The following is a 22,039-nucleotide window of genomic DNA, read 5'->3' as shown; positions in this document are numbered from 1 at the left end:
CATTTACTTCGAAGTCTGGAGCAGCATTTTGATCCTAGCAATTCAGTGGTCGCCCAGTTGCTATAATTTCCTCACACAGATCTTGATTTGGGGTTCAGGCTACTTTTGTAAGGACTCAAATTTCAGCCATTTCAGCTTCATCAGGGAATTGTAATCTGCCAGGGGACCGTTACAGGAGGTTGGTCCTGAGACTTTGCCCTGAGGAAAAACGTTTCCCCTGTGGGATTTTATTCTGGCACTGGATTTCCTTGAAAAGGACTCTGTTGCACCAATAGAAAGACATCTTCAGTAGGACATCACTCGAGAAGCAGTGTCCCTCGATAACTTCAGAGAGCAGAGTTTTGGACCTGCAAGCACTTCAAGCTACAGAGTCCTACATCTTCTGTCTTCTAAACAAGTTGGGGCCTATGCCCCTTGAGCACCTTTGAACCCAGGTGGTTTCAGTTTTCATCTTACAAATTGGTGATTACATCCTTTCTGGCACAGGTGGTACCTACACAAGCTGGATGTACAAATTATGTAAGATGACTACCTTTAAGCTGCTTCCTAGTTTAAATCCTCTAGGAGGCTGTTTGTGTTTCCATTAGGCAAATTCAAAGGAGAAAGCTGCAGCAAACCTTGTCATCTTGGAGTGTCAATGTCATCCAGAAAATATAGTACAGCCAGGCAAGAGCCTCCAGAAGTGGTAGAGGCTTATTCAGCCAGGTCCATCTCTACATTCGGGGCAGCACATGAAAAGTGTCTATGACGACTTTTGCAAATCAGTAGGCTAGTTACCACAGTGCACGTGCCTCAAGCGCTACAGGGAAGATCCAGGGGCTTATACGGTAGAGTCATACATTCAACATAATGGTAGTCTAGGCTTCCATGTCCTTAATGCAGTTTGATCATACAGTTTAGCCCTCCCTGTTTAGCTAGTTATTTATCACATGTATGCTGCCATGTTAACGTCAGGAAAATGGAAAATTGTACAATACTTACTTTTTCTTTCCTGATGCCAATCCATGGCAGCATACGAACCCTCCCTTGTTTGATCTTGATTGTATGGAGAATGGGAGAGGTTGCTCTCAGTCAGACTTTTATAGATATACACAGGTCCTGTGAGTGGATATAGAGGCGGAGCTATGTCACATGTATGCTGCCATGGATTGGCATCAGGAAAGGAAAATTACGGTAAGTATGATACAAGTTTTTGTTTTTTTTCTTGCTTCAAATGGGGCAGGGAAGTAATTTAATCCTTTTATTGCTGACTGTATCCCCACTGGAGAAAGAAAAATCCTCATTTACTATCCGAGTGACAAGATATCAGAGGGACAGGAAGTAATGGGACATCTCCAATAGGTTCACAGGGTAAGAATCTTTGTAGCTTTCACAGGGTAAGAATCTTTGTAGGTTTTTATTGCCCTGTGTGTCTTCTTGTAACTGTGTCACAGGCACAGGAAATGATATCAATCCTCACAGACAGCAAAAAAACCCACAGCAGAATATGTGATCCTTCTCCACTCTATTCAAAACCTACAGAAAATGTTTAGAGTGTAGTTGGGTTTCAAAAAAATGTGGACAACCATTATTTCGTTTTAAATAATGCTTGGCATGGTACTACGTGTAAAAAAAAATACAAGAGGACTTCTATTTTGAGCAAATGGGGAAAGAATGGAAATGTCAATGGAAATTGCAACCTAAATTGAAATCCATTAAGTGAAAACAAACATTTGTTCTATTGCTTTTCAAAGTGTGGGAGTTCTTACTAATTTTATCACAGATAATTTAAACAATACAATGGGGTTGAAGAATACAAAATCTGCACAAAATCAGCTACTAACTTCAGCGTGTTCAATTAAGACAGAAAAAAAGAAGCTGATTGGTTTCTATGCAGAGCTGCACCAGATTTTGCACTCTCCGGTTTAAGTAAATCAACCTCAATGTGTGCTCTTTTAAACTTAAATGACCTTAAAGACAACTACTGTGTTACATAGTACATATAGTTAATTTGGTTGAAAAAAGTCCATCGAGTTCAACCAACTTTATTTTTTTTTTTACTTAGTTCCCACATCCTCTTTCCCTGAGTGCTGCCCATCTAGTGTTCTATGTAATTTCATCCAAGTTCCAGTGATCTTTACTCTACAGCTCCATTGCAAGCCATACAGATGTTCCTCTGAAAATAGCTGCTGTGTACTGCACATGCACACCTTGATACCATTTATTTCTAAAGGAAAGCCACAGTCAGAGAGACTACTTGAGGCTGCCATGAGTATGGCTTTCCTATAGGAATGAATAGAGCTGCAGCATGCCTGTGCAGTGTGAAGCGGGTAGGAAGTTGAGAGAAAAATATTTAAAATAACAATAGGCTTCCAGGGCTAGCATAAAGGAAACTTTTAGAAAACTGCCCCAATAGTTGTTAACCAAGAACTGCTAAAAGCTTGGAGAATAGCAGCCTAAAGGAAACATTCTATAATGATTTAATTCATAACAGATATCAATGGTTTGCCTCTCACTGTTTAACCTTCCCCACTGGTTTGTGTTCTTAGACATTGAGGAAATTTGGAGAGGTACTGGTACTGTATATGTACGAATAAAGAAAGAGCTGATTTCTATGCATTAGCACAGTCCCATGCACAAAACTGTTTCTAAAAGAACATGTCTAGGGAACAAAAGAGTACAAACTGTGTTTTGTTTTTTTCCATCTTTTTGTGTTTTGAAAATGATTCTGTATACACAGCTAGTTTAGTATGAGTACACACCAATAGTTTCTTCATCATTTTTCGTATACCTTTGAAAGCAAAAAATTAATAGCATATAATGGAAATATCAGTTATAGTTGCATCTACATCTGTATGTATTTACCAGGTTTTTATTTTATTTGCAGATATATTTTTCAGAGACCACATAAATAAGCAAATGGTAAATTAAAGCAAAGACCAAACAAAACAAATTAAAACTGTTCTTGCTTGCTATTGTGTGCCATAATAGAAATGGGTAATTTGTAGCCCAAAGCAATGCTGAAAATGCTAGGAAAAAAAGAGAAAAAGCAATTTCCACATGCAGAGCTAACAAACGATGAGATCATTGGCTGGAGAATGATTTCCAAATGAACAAAGAATGGATGCCATGAGGGGAAGAAGAGGATAAATTGCCGTGGAATGTTACAAATGAATCTGAAGGAATGACAAAGGTCAGCCATGGTTTCCTAGAAAGAAGCGATTTGTTCTGTAAATCACATGAACTGGCAAAGGGGAGATGGAGGAAAGAAAATGGAAGTTATGTTACCCATAGTTGCTGGGACCCATTCTAGGGTACTAGTTGATGAATCTGAAGTGAAAGATTCCACAATGGCTTGGCTTGTTAATGCTACAGAAAATATAATATTCATTATACCAATACATTAGTGTATGTTATATAACCAAAGCAACAAAGGGGTCAATGTATTTAATAGCATTGACTTATTAGGAAGTTGAGAATGTGTAGTTAGAAAATTGAATGTTCACCAAGCAAAGCTGTGGTCTGTTTGAATGCCCAATTAAGCAGCAGGTTCCCCTGCACATCAATGGTTGAATGAAGTAAGCATAGCTTCACTTTATTAATTGTTATTCACTTTTATACTTTTACATCAAATAACTAAACAGGCTCAGTGAAATTGGAAAAAATAGAAAGAGTCATTGGGGATGCAAAGTGACCACAGTCTAAAATAAAAAATTAAACTCAAACATTAAGGACATTGGATTTCCAGGACTCTGCTATAAGAGCAGAGCTTCCACATTCTCATATGGAGACACCAGCAAAGGGGATGGTCAGCAGTATTCAAAGAATGAGCCAGATTTGCTAAAGGTTTGGAGATTGGTCGTTTGCCAGAATGAATGTTGACTTTGCAAATTGAATTGTCACTGTTCTTAGCAAATAAAAAAAAATAAAATAAACACAATTTTTCTTGCATCTGACTGGATAAGCAAAGACTCACCATGGCTAATAAACGTACAAAACATTCACACATTGAACATTCACAGCAACTTTAGTAAATAAATCCTATTGTTTGCTTTATCATGTTTGCAACACTTAAGAGTTTTCAACCTGAATTATGCTAACAGATATTTATCTCCCAAAAGAAATTAAGCCTTAAGCTGGCCATACAAGTATTGAAATGTATCTGGTTCAGCAGGAACCAGCCTAATTTCGATCCATCTATGGGCAGTCTGGTTGTATTTAAGTCAATCTATTGATCATCTTCAATACATACTTCCTATAATCATTGCTGGTGGCTATAGCCACCAGCAGTGCTCATTGTATTCTGATGGCAGGGGAAACCTCCAGCTCTCAGAATACATTAGCGCAGAAGGAGGGATTCCCCGATCAACATTAACTGTGTTAACAGGGGATTTAAGCACTTATTTCCTTCAGCCTGTGGTTTAAGGAAAGAAAGGTGCATAATCTATGGCCAGCCTAAGTTTTAATCAGGGTGGATTTACTAAAAGAATAAGGCAGGCCATACATTAAACATTTTTTTTGTTCAACCAAAAAAATGTGCTGATTCCCCCATTCACCTCGAATTAATCACTACTATTGTCCCCGCTGGCAGAATACAATGATCGGTGTTGCCAGCTATAGCTGGTGGCACTGACTGGGAAAAACAAAAAAAATCTAACAGTCTGGTTGTACAGAAGACAATTGAGCAATTGACTCCTATACAACCACCTTGACTATAAATGGATCAAAATTCAGTGGGTCCTGCTCAACCAGCTGGATTTCAATTTATCTGTGGCCATGTTCATTTTTAAAAGTACATTTTCACTTTGTTTGATGAATGAGGTGGAGCCAAGTAAAAATTCACTTTGCAAAGTATACCCAATCATCTGTAAGGAAAATTAGGAAAACCAAGATCTTTTCTTGTACATGTTTGGATGATTGAAAACAGCACAGCCTTACATTACTCACTCACAAAGTAAATTTTTACTTAGCTTAGTGAACATACTTCATTTGTAAATCATCTCCATTATCTGAAAAATGTTGACCAACTTCTTTACATGGTGAAAATTATTCTTTTAGCAAAGCAGTCCACAATGTGGGTTTCATTTTACTATGTAACAAATACACCATTATTCCCATCTAGGAGACATTCAAATATCAATAAGGCATTACAAAAAGAAGTGTTAACAATCCCATAAAAGTCAAATATGTCGTTTATATACTTTGTTAAACGTCATAATGCAATTATTTAAAAGTAGCATTTGAAAGCAATCAGACGTAACTTGTTCATTCTAAAACATAAGGAAATATAATTATGATAATGACATGAATTGATAGAATTATGGAAAGACACTTTTGAAAATGCAGCAGTTTCCACTGTAGTCATGCCAGGGGTATAAAAAAATTCTGGTGAAAAAAGCTAAGTGAAAAGCAATACCTGGTTTGGGATCTTCTGCAATAGTTTTTTCTGAAGTATTAGGAATTGGAAGGGAGACAGTAACTTTGGAAGCTAAAAGAAAAAAATACTCCAGTGTTATTAATGAAATTCTATTGATACATCCTGTGGGTGATGCGATCCTTGGATTTCTAGATAAATCTGTGCAAAAGAGCTTAGGAAACTCATGAATAATGACAATGCCAAATGATACATATAACAGCGGAAAGGAAACAACTGTCACACAAACTAGAGCAGTCTAGTGGGAGCAATCTTATATTGATTCAGCAAGTTCTTCTGAATTTTGAGTTTAATCTTTGGAAAAACAATGTCAGCACAGGGATTTGCATCTCATTAGCAACAGTGAAACAAAAATCTGCACAGTAACAATGTACTGTATGTTCGTAACACTCGTTCATTAGAAGGGTCAGTTTACTTGTATCACAGTGCTAGATTCCAGTATTCATTAAAGTGTTATGAACTTTTGTTAATGAACAAGCCAAAGATCAAAAACAAATAAGAAATACCCTTTACAATTACATTCAATTATTCATGACAAGTTCTAAAATTGCAGAATAGTTTAGCTATAATTTGTATACCATTGAAAAAGAAACATTCAGTGAGAGTGATTTATTAGGAAAGTATATTTTTACAATTTTTACACTTCAAACACACACTCAGTTATAGAGGAATAGAAGAAAAAACCTTTGCACATAATCGGGTGATTGAAATCAATGCAATCTTCTAAGTGAAAATGTACATACACCCCAGCAGATAAAATTCAGAAGAACCTACCTGTATGTACAAAAAGCATTTTATGAAACAGTGGTATGGTTGATTAGTTGAACTGACTGAACAGTTATAGAGATGTCACTGCTCTAAACCTGTATGAAAAACTCCTGCTTCTAGAACTCCAGGTGCCGATCAAAGGGAGACAAACCATCTTCTATGAAGTCCACATGAAAGAAGGAAGTCGCACACCGATGATGTCAGATCACATTCAACTTTATTAAACCCATACATAGCCCGCAGCAGCACTGTCTATGAATGGCCCTCTCTAATGTTTCACCTAATACGTACTTGATCACAGAGATCTTTGTGATCAAGGTAATACTGGATGAAACATTAAAGAGGGGTGGTCCTTGGCAGAAAAGAGAATCTTTATTAATGTTAACAACATAAAAGAACAGAACACAATGTAAGTCTTGAGGCCAGCTGCTGAAAGTTTTTTTAAAAAGTGTAGTGTTTAACTTTTAGGTATTAGAATCCATCCTGTGATACTTGATGAGCCCTAGCTTTGGGCTTCATAATGGATGTAGTTGTAGAAGTGAAGTGGAGAGTCAAGGACATGGTGCCCCACCACACAAAGGATCAGCAGATTGTTGAGCTAAAAGTGAAAGATGATGAGAATTGGCTTCAGCTCGGTTATCAACCATAGGCCTCTATGAGTAAGCTCCACATGGGCAAAGTACATTAGGTTGGAGAAACAAGTTGAAGTCAATTCTCATCAACCTTTACTATTTTAGCTTTACAGTCTGCTGATTCTGTGTATGGCTGGGTGCCATTTTCTTGTAGTCTAACCTGAGTCTGACGAGTCTTATATCCTGACGAGCACCAGCCTACAGTATCACCAGCCACAGTACGTATCTTCTGGAGCATTAGAGTGGTACTGTTTTTTAGTTTAGCCTACAGTGGGAGAGTTTAGGTGGACATCATAATGAGAAGGTACATGTATGTGCGGAGCTTTGTTCCCAAGGCCTGGTGTTTAAAGTCATTCTGTCATGAAGGAAGTACATGATCTGCCCATGCTGACCTCCTAAAGAAAATGTTAGTTGATTGACTGTGTTTGATTTTACTTTTAAATCACAAACTCATGCTCAGTCAGAACTCCTTTGTCCTATACTTTTTCGAGGTCAGAAACTCGAACAGGCTAAAGCCAAAGCATCTGTATACCAGCTAGGGAACTAACATTTTCAAAGAAGAGTCCAGCAATGGCAGCTTCCATGATTCTCTCATGACAGAGTCTCTTTAAAGCCACTAAGAATTGGGCTCTTGGTTTAGCCAAGTTACTTGTAATGTGAGTGACTGGAGTAAGTGCTTTTGGATATTTACTGAAGTAAAGTACTGAAAAAAATAAACATATCTTGATATATGATGGACTTTTTCCTGTATGTAGATTTTAGGTTACAAACTAACTTACTTCTATTTTCTTGTACCAAGCTGAATTTTTGGTTTATGCTATACGTTTCCCCATGGGCATAGCAAAGGAACTTGTACTTGAAGCCAGGCCCCAAAGGAGTAGGGGATACACATTATATTTTACAGTTGTTGACACTCTTACTACCCAAATTGCTTTGGTAGTGCTGAAGATCTTTCTTTTCTCTTTTGTGCAAGACTGGTAAGTGGACATAAATGCAGGGAGTTGCAGAATTATTATTTGAAGTATAGCACATTGAGGCTCAGTGCCCCCCTCCAAAGCATATTGGGCCATTTTAAAATACTTGAAATCCCCACACCAAAACTACTATTATATTCTTTAACTTTCATTCTCTTCTTATCTGGGTTAGGGAATTAAATATTTCTATTTTTATTGCTGTAGTTTATTTAATAACAAGAAGATTTCCATGGAATCAGAGTTTAATGGCTGGCTCATCATCTGATGTGTGCAAAGGTCATTGAAGTTGTGAGAAAGATCACATCTGGATAAGAGCAATACTTCACACAAATATGGATTTATTTAATTTTTGATTATTGTTAAAATGGTTAAACATCCTTATGATCTGGACCAATGACTGAAGTACTTTCCTTTGACTTAATATATCCATTTGTTTAAAACAGACAACTTTCTTACCAAAGAAATTACTTAGGAGTGATGAATCAAGGTCATCTGTTACTAAATTCTTAGCACACATCACTTCCATTGCATTACATCTTTGATTTAAGGAATGAACTATTATTAAAATGAAACAAGCGCCAGATAGTTGAAGAAAGTACCTAAACATGTGCCAAAATGTTCACAGCTGTGGAGAGGCTGCATAGAAAATATCAGAACTGAACCCTGGCTATTCAGAAGATCATCCAGCAGAGAGCTGTCTTCTCACAGGGAGTGTTAAGTAAACTTTCAGTATTTATAATCTTGCTTGTCATAGCCGTGAAAAGTTAGTACAATGCATTACAACTACCCCTACACCTGCTGTGTGGGGAAGATCGGCAACTCGGCTTTCTATTGCTGGCTTATTGTCAGTTTTCTTCGAGAATGAAGTTTTTGCATTGCTAATGGTAAAAAAAAAGGTATTACCCTTTGTAGGGTTTCCCCACCAAGTCGCACACCTAGAAAGACATCTACTGACAACCATTACTGTGGTGCATTTGCCATAACTCCCATTTCATTACAGACTTGTAGTTGTGGTATTAGGATGACAAATGTAAAAATAGGAGGAGAGGATACACAACATTAAAAATTTTGTATGGTGTATTGCACACCTGAGTCAAAATACACTGAGTTTTGAAGGATTCTGCTTTACCTGCATCTCAGACATTTGTTCAAAACTTTCAGTCTTTACAGTATGTGTCATTTTCTAACGCTGGTCTGGAATTTACTTAAGCTTTCTGGACAATTGTTAATTGAAAGAATGTAATAAAAGAAGACTGTTATTTTTCTAAAGCTCTTCAGTGACACTTTTATGCCAAACAAGGCTCGCAGTCCACCAGCTATTGAAAAAAATCAGATTAGTGCAATTACATATTTCTGCAATGTTCTGTCTGCTCCTCAGGGCTATGTTGGATGTTTCCCTGACTAAACACAATTCTTGCACACTTTGTTTATTGTTCTTTACTAAAAGAATATTTTCTTGGTTAACTCAACCTGCAAAAGCACGGATAAATGGTGATATGACATAAACTATGCCATATAGTGACATAAACTATGCCATATAGGAAGAATGTTAGCTGTTTTTTACACACTCATGCACATAATTTGGCTATGGTAAAAGGCAATCAGAATTTCAAAATATTTTACTGTTTTTTGGAAGAAAAAAAAAAGCTTGAAAGTATAAAGCTGAAACTTGTTTGGATAGCGTGGGGAGGGTTAGGACTTTTTGGCAGATTTTTATTGCTGAGTGTGCAAGAATGGAAAGTGGCCAAATCAGAATGTATGAGGTCCAATTTTAATTTTATTCAGAATCTTGTATCATAAAACGACAGTGTATTTAACCTCCCTAGCAGTTTGATTATGTCAGTATTTCTGTGCTCAAAGCGGTACATTTGTTTGCATGGAAATATGTATTTTTTTTTATTGTAGGCCTGTAATTTTTAGGAATAACTCACTGAAATCTGTCTGAACAAGAGTCTAGTAAACATCATGGATATGATAAAATTTGAAAAACGAAATCATAAATTATAATTTAATAAATACTCATAAAAAATAATAATATAATAATAATAAATTTAATTCAATAATATAATCAAACCAAAAACACTGAAATTTGAAATAGAGCGCTAAGTTCGCACATCGCTGAGCAAAGTCGCAAAATCGTTTTCAGTGTCTGATGACGAATTTCCCCACAAATCATTATCACTCAATTCTGCAAGTGGTTCTGATTTACTATCGCTGTTCTCTAGCTGGTCTAAAACTGATTTTGACCTAAAGGGACGCTTTTTGGATGCCATGGACATTTCTCAGTTTCCAGGCAGAAAGAACAGTAAAAATGCAGGCAGGGCACAGGACAAAGCACTAGGGATAAAATGTATGTGAAATGCTTTGATACAGTAATGTGATTTTAGTGTATTTAGTGAATATCACTTTTTGTCATTTTCAAATTTCCTGCCAGTTCCGTCCCCCGTACGTCCCGATGCTTACAGGGGGCAGAACCCAGATGACAGATGCCGGCATCCGCCGGATGACATTGCCGGGGACACTGCAGGAGGGACATCGCGGGAGCGCAGGACAAGGTAAATGAAGAACAGATGCCAGAGCAGCACCGCATGGTAAGCCCAAGTGTAGCTCGGGGTTACCGCTTTTGGTACTGAAACTTTACCCCGAGCTACACTCGGGAATACTGCCAGGGAGGTTAAGCATTTTTAAGCATCACTCATTTAAGCATCTTAACTGTCATCTGGAGTGATCATGCCAAATACCAATTAGGATCCCTTCAACTGTATCAGTCCAGTACATGCTTCATTCAGCAGTACCAAACCCTGATGAAGAAGTACCCTCTGAACCTTTGAATTGCATTGGATTTTTATAATACAAGATTCTGAATAAAATTTAGGTCAGACCTTTGGTTACTACTCCTCGGAGAGCTGTCTAATGACAATCAATTCTGTCACCTGAAATACCCAATGCTTAAAGCAGTCCAGCACACTACATCTCCCTTCTACTTGAAAACCTGAGGGTTTTTGTTTTTGTTTATCCTGGTGTTCATTGTCACTAAATCTTAAGGGGAAGGGGGTAAAACTAGACTTTGAGTTGTCACTGGAACATTTTGGACAACTGTCTAAGAGGAGTTTTCCCTAATTTTGAATAGGTTTCCTCTAACTTCCTATTTTGTCTAAAATACAGTATTTGAAATGAGACCTCCAGAATGGAACCTGAAAGGCAAAAAAAAACCTGATTGTAGTTCAGAGCCCAACTCCAGAGAACTTGAAAATGATCCCCTGAAGTGGAGCTGTGCCCTTGCAGCATGGGTTAATTGCCTGTTTATGTCTATGGGACTTGTTAAAGAAGATTTACTTAACAGATTCTCTGCTCCTTCTCACTGCTAAACTAGCCCCTGCTTTGACCTCTCCCCTGTGCCCCAGCAGTCCAAGGTCCTGACTTCATTAAAACCAATGCAGGGTCTATATATAGGGTCTATATATACCTGCACTGGACATTATTACACCGAGAAACAGTCCACCACCAGTGCGTAGGGGAGGCACCATCTGCAGAGGGAGCGGAGGATCAGGTATGTAAAAGCACTTCTCTCCTCTATGCTAAATCAGCAATTAACCATTGCAGTGCAAGTGCAGCCCCACTGCAAAGGATATTTTTTTTGTTTGTTTTTTGTTACAAACTTTTTATTGGAAAAGTATACAAATCCAATACATGGCATCATGACAATGCATATACACACAAAAACTATAACATTACCATGTAGACAAAGTCCACACAGAAAAAAACAACTGATAATTTTTAAGTTACCCGGTGTTGGGCTTTAACCATTCACAATTTTGTCCATGTTCAATGCAGTTTTTTTATCCACATTTAGTATGGATAATGCTATTGCATTCCAAAAATATTCCAAAATAAAAAGAGGAATTACTGTTGTTTAATGCATCCTTACACTAAAATAGTAAAAAGAGAGGAGAATAGTACCAACAGTGGAGAATAAGGAAATTGCTGATTGCATATATTTTTCTCTGATACATCAGTATTACTAATGTTTAACTGCAATATTATAATTTATTTTTCCCAGACGGTGGAGGGTATGATGTCAGTAGTGATTACAGAATACAACAAAGGAGCATCAGATATCCTTGGAAAATAGGGTCAAGTGATCATGAAGTGATCATCTTTTATGAGCAGCAAATGCTTATTCAAAATAGATGAGTGTTACAATTGCTTTTAAAAAGGATAGAATGTATTTCTCAGATGTATATTACCTTAGTTTTGAAACATTCAGAAAGGAAAAAAGAACAGAGCCTACCTGGTTTTGGTTTAGGTGTTGTTGGCCTTGTGGTGGTCAAAGGTGGCTTCTTTGTCTCCTCCCTGAAGACTAAAAAAGAAATACTGTAATCTATAATGAAGCAGCTCATTGAGTGCATGCAGGCTGGGAATTTAACTAAGCTTCCTGCACCATTATAATGACGCAGCACATTAACTAATTAGATAGATCCATTTTAGGTCTATCTGCGCCAGTTGCACTAGTTTTTATTACACAGTGAAATAGAGACTAGCACAGGTATGCCCTTAATTAACATAGGGCATATGGCAATTTTACATATAGAAAACTGCAGCAGATTCTCCCTGCTATGACCTGACATATGGGATGCGAGTTGTCATTAGACAGCTCACATCCTTTACTTTGCTCATGCATTGATTAAACTACACAAGCCGAGCCTACAGAGTTAACAACCCACCTGCTCTGAACTTAGGGGGATATGGCACAGAGATGGGAGCATGCAGCTCCAGCTCTAATGTTGTCTGTGCTGCCTGTCAACAAACTTCTGTTAATCAGGAGCATCATCTGCTCATTTTTTTCATGTTTAGAAGAGTGGTGCAAGTGTGTGTTTGCAACACTCCATGTTAATTCCACCCCCCCCCCCCCCCCACACTTTTCTCAGAGGGTGTATACTGTGATAGCAAAAAATGGTCTGCAAATATTACAATCCATGAAATAGACATTGAGGGTGGATTTACTAAAACGGAAGTGTGCAAAATCTGTTGCAGCTCTGCATAGAAATCAGTCAGCTTCCAGGTTTCATTGTCAAAGTTTAAAGTGATACTAAAGCTAAAAATGTTTTTTTTACCTTAATGCATTCTTTGTATTAAGGTAAAAAGCATTTTTTTTATTTCTTTGTACTCCCCCTTCCCTGTGTGGGAAAGAGAGGGGAGAATAAATCCAGCACTGCGCATGGCTGCATCTCTTCTCCCCTTTCTTCCTCTTCACTCAGTACTCGAGCAGCAGCAGGAGCCATTGGCTCCTACTGCTGTCAATCAAATGCAGTGAAGAGGAAGTGGAGGGTGGAACTAAGTCCTGCTGTGTGAGTCTGTGGACATAGACGCACAGCTCGGGAGCGAGCAGACCCTCTGTGCCTCCATAGCAACTAGCTTACTATGGGGACACACAAAAAAAGAGAGGGAGCCAAGATTGCCAGCAGGGGACCCGAGAAAAGGATGATCAGGGCCGCTCTGTGCAATACCACTGTACAGAGCAGGTGAGTAAAATTTTTGTTATTATATTTTAAACAAATTTTGACTTTAGTAACACTTTATTTGAACAAGCTGAAGTTAGAAGCTGATTAGCTGCCATGTCAGTGGCACCAGATTCTTCAATTTTAGGAAATCTCCCCCATTGTGTGTGTGCGTGTGTATTGGGAGAATGTTCAATTACACAAAACAGTTGACCTAATTAAAAAGCCAGCATTGTTAAAATTGCATTTCTCCTGTAATTAAATACAAACATAAAGCTTTTTAGCCTACATGGGTAAAGAAAATAAAAACATAACAAGAAAAAAACAAGAACTTCAGACATTTTGCATTGCCATTACATACTGGATAACCATGAAGTTATATGTAAAATATAATTGGCTTTAACTGCACTTTGTATGTTCTGTGTACTCAATGTAGTTTCTGTCCTGTGATGTCATGAAGATGCTGCAGATTGATTTCATCTGGGCAGCAGCTCCTCTTGGCAGTAAAAGTGTAAGCTCTCACAGAGCTCAAATGTACAAGTGTCTCTAACATGTCCTGGGTTAAACAGGGTTGAATGGTTGTAAATACACAGATACAGAACAAAGAATTGCATTCCTGGAGACATTTTTCAAAGCTAACCTTACATGTGAAAATACTTAAGATTTGCAAAATTAAAGCTCTGCAAAGGTATTTACTCTCAGTAACTTCAGAATTTTGTGAAAGATCAGATACACAGTGCCTCAAAGATGAATTTGGAAATGCATGCATAGTTTAGTTAAGACGCGATTGACAGCAAATGAATTCTGGATGTAGGACTAGAAAAGATAAATACCTGGACTTTGTACTGTTGGTGGGGGTGCAGCTGTCGGTTTAGAAATATTTTGAAAACCTGTAAAAATATCATGTAGTCTTTAGAGTACTTGACAAATTACAATTTGAGAACATTTCAATTACATTATATTAAATAGACCTAAAGTGATATAAAAGTCAACTTTTTTCTAGGTGAGCTGCTAACAGCAGAATTTATATGCTCCAGGTATTAAGGTGCCCCCTGTGCCTACCATGACCTATGGAGTCCTGCTATCTGCTATTAGAGTTACAACCTTACACACAGCCGTTCTAAATGAGGTGCTAATTTACATGCTTTTACTGTTGTTTTGTCATTTTTCTCCTCTAAGATTCCTCCTCATACTGACCCCATGCTGAGCTGCACATTTTTTGGTATGTGGATGCTTCCTGTGCCTACCAGAATCTATAGAGCTTCACTGGAGTCTCCACTACATGCACACTCCAGATTAGAACTACAAATTTACATGCGGCCATTCTCAGCGCCACACACACAAGTAGAGTGAAAGGGCACAGCGCCAAAGCTACGTACATCCCACTTCCTTCTCTGCAGTGGTGATTGACACAGTGGGCTCCTGATTCAGGTGGATTTGACTTGGTGTGCCTCTTGGGACAGGATGTATGTCAGGTTGTAGCTTGAAACAGGAATGGACAGGTTGTGGAGATCCTGGTGGGACAGGATCAAGGGGCACCTACATAGCTGGAGCACAAAAGTTCTGCTATTAGAAGCTCATTTAGCACAATAAAATGAATTTAAAAGAGAAATATGGACTGAAAAAACATTTATATTCACCGAGGTGGATGCAGCATCAATCCAATACTGCATCTGCCCCCTGCTGTAATGAGAACTGAGTGATTAAACACCGCTGATCACTCAGTTCTTCCCTCCACTCTGAGCAGAGAGCCGTAACTCTTGGTCTCTGGCTCACTGCTCTGCCCCTCCAGTGCTCACTGTAGAGCTGGGCTGTGGAGGGGGTGGTAGAGTGTGGCTCAGGCTCTTGGCAGATCGCTGAGAGGCTGAGCCAGGTACAGGTCCAAGCTTCTGGGTGGATCCTGACCATATGGGATCTTTTAAGAGCCTGGCCCGGCTGAGTGACAACAGCCAACAGCGGGCTTTAGCCTGCTGTCAGCTGAAAATGGGTCACAGGAGTGCAGAACAAACTGTGCTCCTGTGATCTACAGGAGAAGTATAGCCAAAATAGCATTGGCTATATTTCTCCTTTAATATACCTTTAAACTAAATGGGCATCATAATAGAATTGCATAGGTTTATACTGATGAAAGGGATTTTATAAGATTCCTACACTCCAGTTCTTATACTTGATGAGATTAAAGCAGAACATCACCTGAAAATGTAGATTCCTCCTCCTTGTCTCCTTCTCTGCCTGTATTGGAAAGTTTTTTTTCTGGGAGTGGGTACTTATATCTGGCAGGTACCTGATCCCACTTCCGCTTGACTCACCTATACAAGCCACATAGATTCCCCCTCTTACCCCCCCCCCTTTGCACAATTTCCTGGAGACTATGGAATCATTCAGAAAGCACAGCGTGTCTTGCATATGCGCAATGGAAAGCTGGCTGTGAAACATCAGGAAGTCATAGCTGGCTTCACACAAGCAATATGGCAATATCTGGGACTGAAGACCATCAAAGAACCGGCCCAAGTGAGGACATCGCTGGATCCCTGGGCTGGTAAGTGTCTGTATAATAAAAGCCAGCAGCTACAGTATTGGAAGCTGCTGACTTTAATTTTTTTCTCACAATAACCAGGTCTCCTCTTTAAATTACTCATTGGGTCATAGCAAACAGTTATGATACAATCTGTTTATTCTCTAAATCAATGAATTCATTAACCAGTGAGAGTAAAAACAAGTAAAAAAAAACCTGGCAGATCACTGTATCCAAACTCTATGAACAGGATCCCGGGACTGAATTGAACAGTCTGTCAGTTGAACAAATTTTCAACAATTTGCTCATGTTTACTATCTAGTTTTGGAATTAAAATTGTAATGTAAACTTCACATTTTTTTTTAGCAGTCCCATTGCAAACATATTGTAGAGCTTGTTCAATGTTTCTAGTAAGAAAACAAACTAACTGAATTCTAATTATGTCCATATTTGTGCAACACCCCCTTCTCCAAACTATATTAAACCTCTTTGTTCCTCCACGCACACATATAACATTAAATACATAGAACACAGTAATCGCATCATTAATTCAGTTATTTTATGCAGGCTTATATATATTTGAATTAAATATAATATATCTTGAGTAATTGTGTGCCGGTTATGAGTTTCAGTTGACAAACATCTGGTAATTTACAGACACACCTCCGGGATTTTTCAATTATTTCAATGCCCATGCAGCTATTAGGAGTGACATTGCAAATGCTACAAAAGGCCACAGATAACATGCTTTTGTGGCATTACACTAAAGAGACTAACTATTTATTACAGGTATTTATATAGCAGACCCTATTGCACATGCATAGTCATACTAGGATCAATTTATGCAGGAGACAATTAATCTCCAAGCATGTCTTCAAAGTGTACCAAGAAACCTATGCAAACATAGGGATAACATGCAAACTCCATGAAGATAATGGCCTGGCTGGGATTCAAACCAAGGACCCGAGTAATTCCAGGCAGATGTGCTGACTGCAATGCCACTTTGCTGCCTGTACTATGGCAATGGTTTAGTACCACATGACCACACAGCTCTAGGTCCTGGCAGCAGCTGTGAGTGCTGAAAATGGTGAGGAATTTGCAGAGTTGATTGTCACCCCACTGATGGCAATGCTCTGGGCATTGTCGATGTCTCCTCCCATCAGCCACAGCAGACACCTAGGACTCAGAGCTGTGACTATGAGAAAACAGATATAAAAGTTAATTGCTAATTATTACAAATGGTGTGCAGCATTAGTAAAGGCAGAGGGCAGGCAACATTTTAAGACTACTTAATAGATAGACTTTTTTTCTGCTTTACGCATGAAGTGTGAGCAGTGCCTTTCGTCACATTTATACTTGAACTCCAGGCAGAAATAAAAGGCCCAAAAATGCAGCTCTCTATTAATTAATAAATGTAATGTATTTGTTGTGACCTGACCTGGTGCCAGCTCCTATACAACAGAACGTAGACTGGGAAAGGGAGAAGCAGGACAAGGATGCAACCTGTTGGGTTGCAGGGCTTATGTGCTAACAAGGAGCATGCCAATAGGACAGCAAAACAGAGAATGAGTTAGGCTCATCAGTCTGTTGCTTCTCTTTTTTTAATAATGATTTACTCTTTTCCAGATTTAAATACATACAGGTAAGAAACACAGTATATGTAGATAAAAGTAACATTCCCATTACAATAGATAAATGCAATCAGCCAAAGGTGAAGAGATGCAATCCAGCAGAGAGATAATATTCTCAAGAAGACAGTATCTTGGCATTGGTTGAGGACAGAAAAAAACCCTGAGTAGCATGCCTCATATTGAGAGTGCACACGGCAGAACCCCAGGATCTACAGTTAGTCTGTTGTAGAGATCCTCTTATAGGTCTTGGAGTGTGTAAAGTATTGAGAGCATATTGATGTAATCCAATTTAGAAGATTGGAAAATGCTGAACCGAGCAGTATCCTATCATGCATATATTACTAGAGTGGAAAGTTGAATGGACTAGAGAATGTGATAACAGTAGCAGGATAGGGAAGGGAAGAAAGTGAGAAAAGAAGAGAGAAGAAAGAATGGGTGGGGAATGGTAGAGGGGATTCTGATGAGGGAAGGGTACACCTGTACAACAGTACATCTGAGACCTGAAGTCAGGAGAACACAGTTTAAAACCTAGCGTAGTCTGAAAAGACTATCCAGATTTTCCAGGTGGCCATGTAAACAGAAAATGTGTCATGATGTTGTGCCAGCAGTTCCTCCACACGATGTAAGTTCAGTAAGCCACTTTGTAATTGTGGGGGCATTCACAGATCTCCAGTGTCCAGAGCTTACATTTCTATCTGCAATTAGAAAGGAACACAGCAAGCCCTTCTTGGCCAAGGAGATAGTTCCTGGTAGCAATGAGAGAAGGGCAAAAGACAGAGATGGAAGAGTGTTAGAACCCATAACAGAGCCATAAATTCAGAAAATGCAAGACCAGGAATCCTGCATTGGTGTACATGATCACCAGATATGGAGCATGGAACCCAGTGTTCATCCACACTGCCTTGTTGCTTCTTTTTTTACTGTAAAATTACAAGATCTGTGAGGGATAAGACCTATAAATGTTACTTATCTGCAGCAGAGACAAATCAGGTCTCTTCTAATGCCAGTGTTAATTTCAGGACTGGATTAACAGAAATATAAATTCTTTGGCAGGCAAACAGCTTCCTTGTATTTCATCTACTTATATAGCTGTTTGCTTGTAGTTCAGCTTTAAACAAACTGTAATACACTTGGTAGGATATAGATACAGTATGTAGATATTATTTTTGTGTTGGTATCACTTTATACTATATTTTACTTTCATGAAGAAAATAAACCCTAGTAGAAGAAAATAATGGGGCTTTTAAGGTACCATACCATCATGGGTATAAAGATGCATAGTTATAAACAATAGTGGATAAAATAGAGCATAATTTATTATGACATTATAAAAAAAATACACAAAGTGGTAAGCAAGACAAACGCCAATGTAGGCACATACATAATGAGTCAACAAAAATATAAAGAGATAATAGTGGGTAAAGACTCTGGCTCGGGACGTGAGAATGTCACGGGCAAGAGTCCTAAAACCCTATTGATATCATCAAAAGAATTGATCATCATCAAACTGGTGGAACAATTACAGACATGAAAAGTATAAAAAATGTTGGTAATTAGTGGAAATATCTAAATTCATATAGACTACCCAAAAGAAAGGTGGCAATTCCACTAGAAACCAAAAATGCTTTTCCATAAAATTGAATACAAAACTAGATAATCAATCAAAAGATCCCATGCGTTTTGTGGGATGTGACCCAATTCTTCAGGGAAAGAGGAAAAACTGAGCAACAATGCCAGTCGATGATAACACTCTGTTCAATAGCAGCACCTGACATACATGAGGGCAGCACAGTGGCTAAATGGTTAGCACTTCCACCTGGCAGTACTAGGGTCGCTAGTTCAAATCCCAGCCACGGCACCACCTGCCTGGAGTTTGCATGTTCTCCCTGTGCCTGCTTGGGTTTCCTCCGGGTACTCATTGGATCCTGTTCAAATTGGGAACCTTAGATTTTATGCCCCTTGAGGGTTAGGGACTGATGTGAATGTACAATATATATATATAAAGTGCTATGTAAATTGATGGCGCTATATAAGTACCTAAAATAAATAAACATGAAGATCAGTAGCGATTGGATACACAATGGGAGATTTTCTGAGCACTGGGGAGGAAGCCACCAGTCCAAGAATACCTCAGATCAAATTGGGTAGCAAATGCCAAGCTATTGTTTGTTCCAGATGAAAAAAGTATAGTGGCCAACTGTTATAGGTTGGTGAATAAACACACATCTTGGTTGTTCCTGAGCAGTGAAGAGGCAGAAATGTTAAGGAGGTTAAAAGCAGACAAAAAAAGGGCAAAATTTGCCCAAACAGATGCCCCAGTGTAGTCCTTAATAGCGGTGTGGTACCTGTAAAACCTTCACACAAGGACAGGTAAGACCTAGTATCTCTCCAGCTCCCATCAATCTCCAGGTTAATATATTTTACTTTCCACTAACTGTAGTTCCTGCCTCATCAGCTTTCAAACAGTTTGTGAATATAAGTATACTGTAGAAATGATATTATATTATAACAATATGCAAATTCAAACATTACTTATACTAATACTGCTCCATTTGAATCCTTAACTTGTATGTAGCTGTTCACTCTTTGTAAAAGTTCTTCCAAAACCTGCCAAGTGTTTTCCATTTTTGCAGCAGAACCATCATGGTTTCAAAATTGTTTTTCACTGCATACACATTTATTATTACATTTCTTAATATATTCCTAAACTTAAAGACCAATCAAAAAACTGCAAACTTTACCTTGCTTAACTATTATCACTGGAATGAGAGCCTTTGTGTCTTCAGTGGCATACTGAAAAATGAATACAGTTAGAATTATTATAAAGTAGCATCGAACATTTTAGCACAAGTAATACAGATTTGTCCAAAGAACACAAAAATAATTATTTTTTTTATAACTTATTAAAAAAATTATAAAAGATCTAAAGTCACATAAACCGTACACACCTACTTAGTACTGTAGGTGTTCCTTATTACCTGCTCATTTTCATGTAGACTCATCATTTTGGTTGGATGGTGCAAATGTGTATGTGTGGCCAACACAGGTCTATGAGAAATGCTAATCACCTGGCTGTGTTTGGCTTCAGCACCTCTACTGACTTGTAATGAGAATTCACCAAATGCTATTCTTACTTTTGGTCAGTGATTCAGAAAGCATTGATTCAAACATCAGCATCACCCTGTCCTTCCTGAACCTGGGGATCTTCAGTGGCTTTGATGGTAAATCATGCTCACCTTGTTTTTATTTATCAAGACAGCTATTAATGGTCATCAGGTCAGGTGATAGCATGGTGATCACATACATTGTATTTACAAACAAAGCATGTAGCAAGTGTTCAAAAATATTAACCAGAGGATTTACCCCCCTTCCTGACCAGGCCATTTTTTGTGATACGGCATTACGTTACTTTAAATGACAATTGCGCGGTCATGCAATGCTGCATCCAAATAAAATTTAAGTCCATTTTTCTCCACAAATAGAGCTTTCTTTCGGTGGTATTTGATCACCTGTGTGTTTTTTATTTTTTGTGCTATAAATAAAAATCTATATTTTTTACTTTTTGATATTAAACATGTCCAGTAAAAAAATTAAAAAAATCAATTTTGTTATAAATTTAGGCCAAAATGTATTCTGCTACATGTCTATGCTAAAAAAAATCCCAATACGTGCAAAATTAATTGGTTTATGTGAAAGTTATAGCGTTTATAAATGGCGCTATATATACTGGATTTTTTTTTCTTACTAGTAATGGCGGCGATCAGCGACCTACAGTGATCAGTGATAATAAAAAGCACTGACACTGTACTAATGGCACTGGGCATAAAGGGGTTAATATCTGGGGCGATAAAAAGGTTAACTGTGTGCTATGCAGAGCCATACAAAGCAGAAAGCAGTGTGCAGGAGCTGACAGGGAAGAGATCTGTATTGCTTACATACAGGTCTCTCCCCCCGTCGGAGGTACTCGATGACCACCAGGTGCCAACGAGTAATCACTGGCCAGGACCCGGTGATTGACAGCCGAGGCAGCAAATGGCGGTGCGGGTAGGGAGCCCGGCAAGAAATCACCAGCCGGGACCCGGTGATTTACAGCCAAGGCCACAAATGGCCCCCTACCCAGAACTGCAAAATAAAGTGTATATATATATACACATGATTTTGCGCACTCGTGCCGCCCTGTAGCAGGGCAGCGTGGAACTGGTTAAAACAAAACAAGTAAAAAAATTCTGTTCGTTTCCTGTAATTTTTGTTTAGTTTATTGTTATATGAGATTATTAAAATATAACAATATAATACTCAAAAGTGAATAAAAAACACAAAATACATTCTTATTTTTAATTTTGGGTCAACAATTTCACACATTTTTTCCATAGGCCTCATGCACACTGAACGTTTTGAAAACTCTCCGAGGAGCTTTTTCTCCTGGCAGCAGTGTTTTTTGCAGAAAAAATGCCTGACACGTGTAAAAGTATCTAACCCTTTTACAAGCATTTGAGTGTAATTACAGATGTCAAGCACTTGGGAGTTAATTCTGGCAATTGAAATAAATAACTCTCAATCACTAAATTAACACACATCTTGATTCGCCTACACACGTTTATAAGCATC

General features: G+C 38.3%; 1 protein-coding gene across 49 annotated transcripts in view; it reads right to left on the bottom strand.

Annotated features, from left to right (window-relative positions):
- Positions 1-22,039, bottom strand: part of ABI3BP (ABI family member 3 binding protein) — a 512,999-nt gene that overhangs the window by 237,517 nt on the left and 253,443 nt on the right. For 44 of the 49 annotated variants that reach the window (XM_089652925.1, XM_089652933.1, XM_089652937.1 and 41 more), the window contains exons 7-11: positions 20,173-20,224; positions 14,119-14,175; positions 12,079-12,147; positions 5,396-5,467; positions 3,268-3,348 (exon numbers count right to left, since the gene is read on the bottom strand). In XM_089652925.1, the coding sequence (XP_089509051.1) occupies positions 3,268-3,348; positions 5,396-5,467; positions 12,079-12,147; positions 14,119-14,175; positions 20,173-20,224 (331 nt within the window). The remainder of the gene's footprint in view (positions 1-3,267; positions 3,349-5,395; positions 5,468-12,078; positions 12,148-14,118; positions 14,176-20,172; positions 20,225-22,039) is intronic. The other 5 variants (XM_089652940.1, XM_089652951.1, XM_089652953.1 and 2 more) reach the window with 1 other exon arrangement.

Source organism: Staurois parvus, unplaced genomic scaffold (genome assembly GCF_062004578.1).
Source record: "Staurois parvus isolate SC_StPar_1 unplaced genomic scaffold, SC_StPar_1.0 ptg000696l, whole genome shotgun sequence".
Taxonomy (NCBI): Eukaryota; Metazoa; Chordata; class Amphibia; order Anura; family Ranidae; genus Staurois; species Staurois parvus.
Note: the sequence above shows the minus strand (reverse complement) of the source record. Positions and strands in the feature narration are given on the sequence as shown.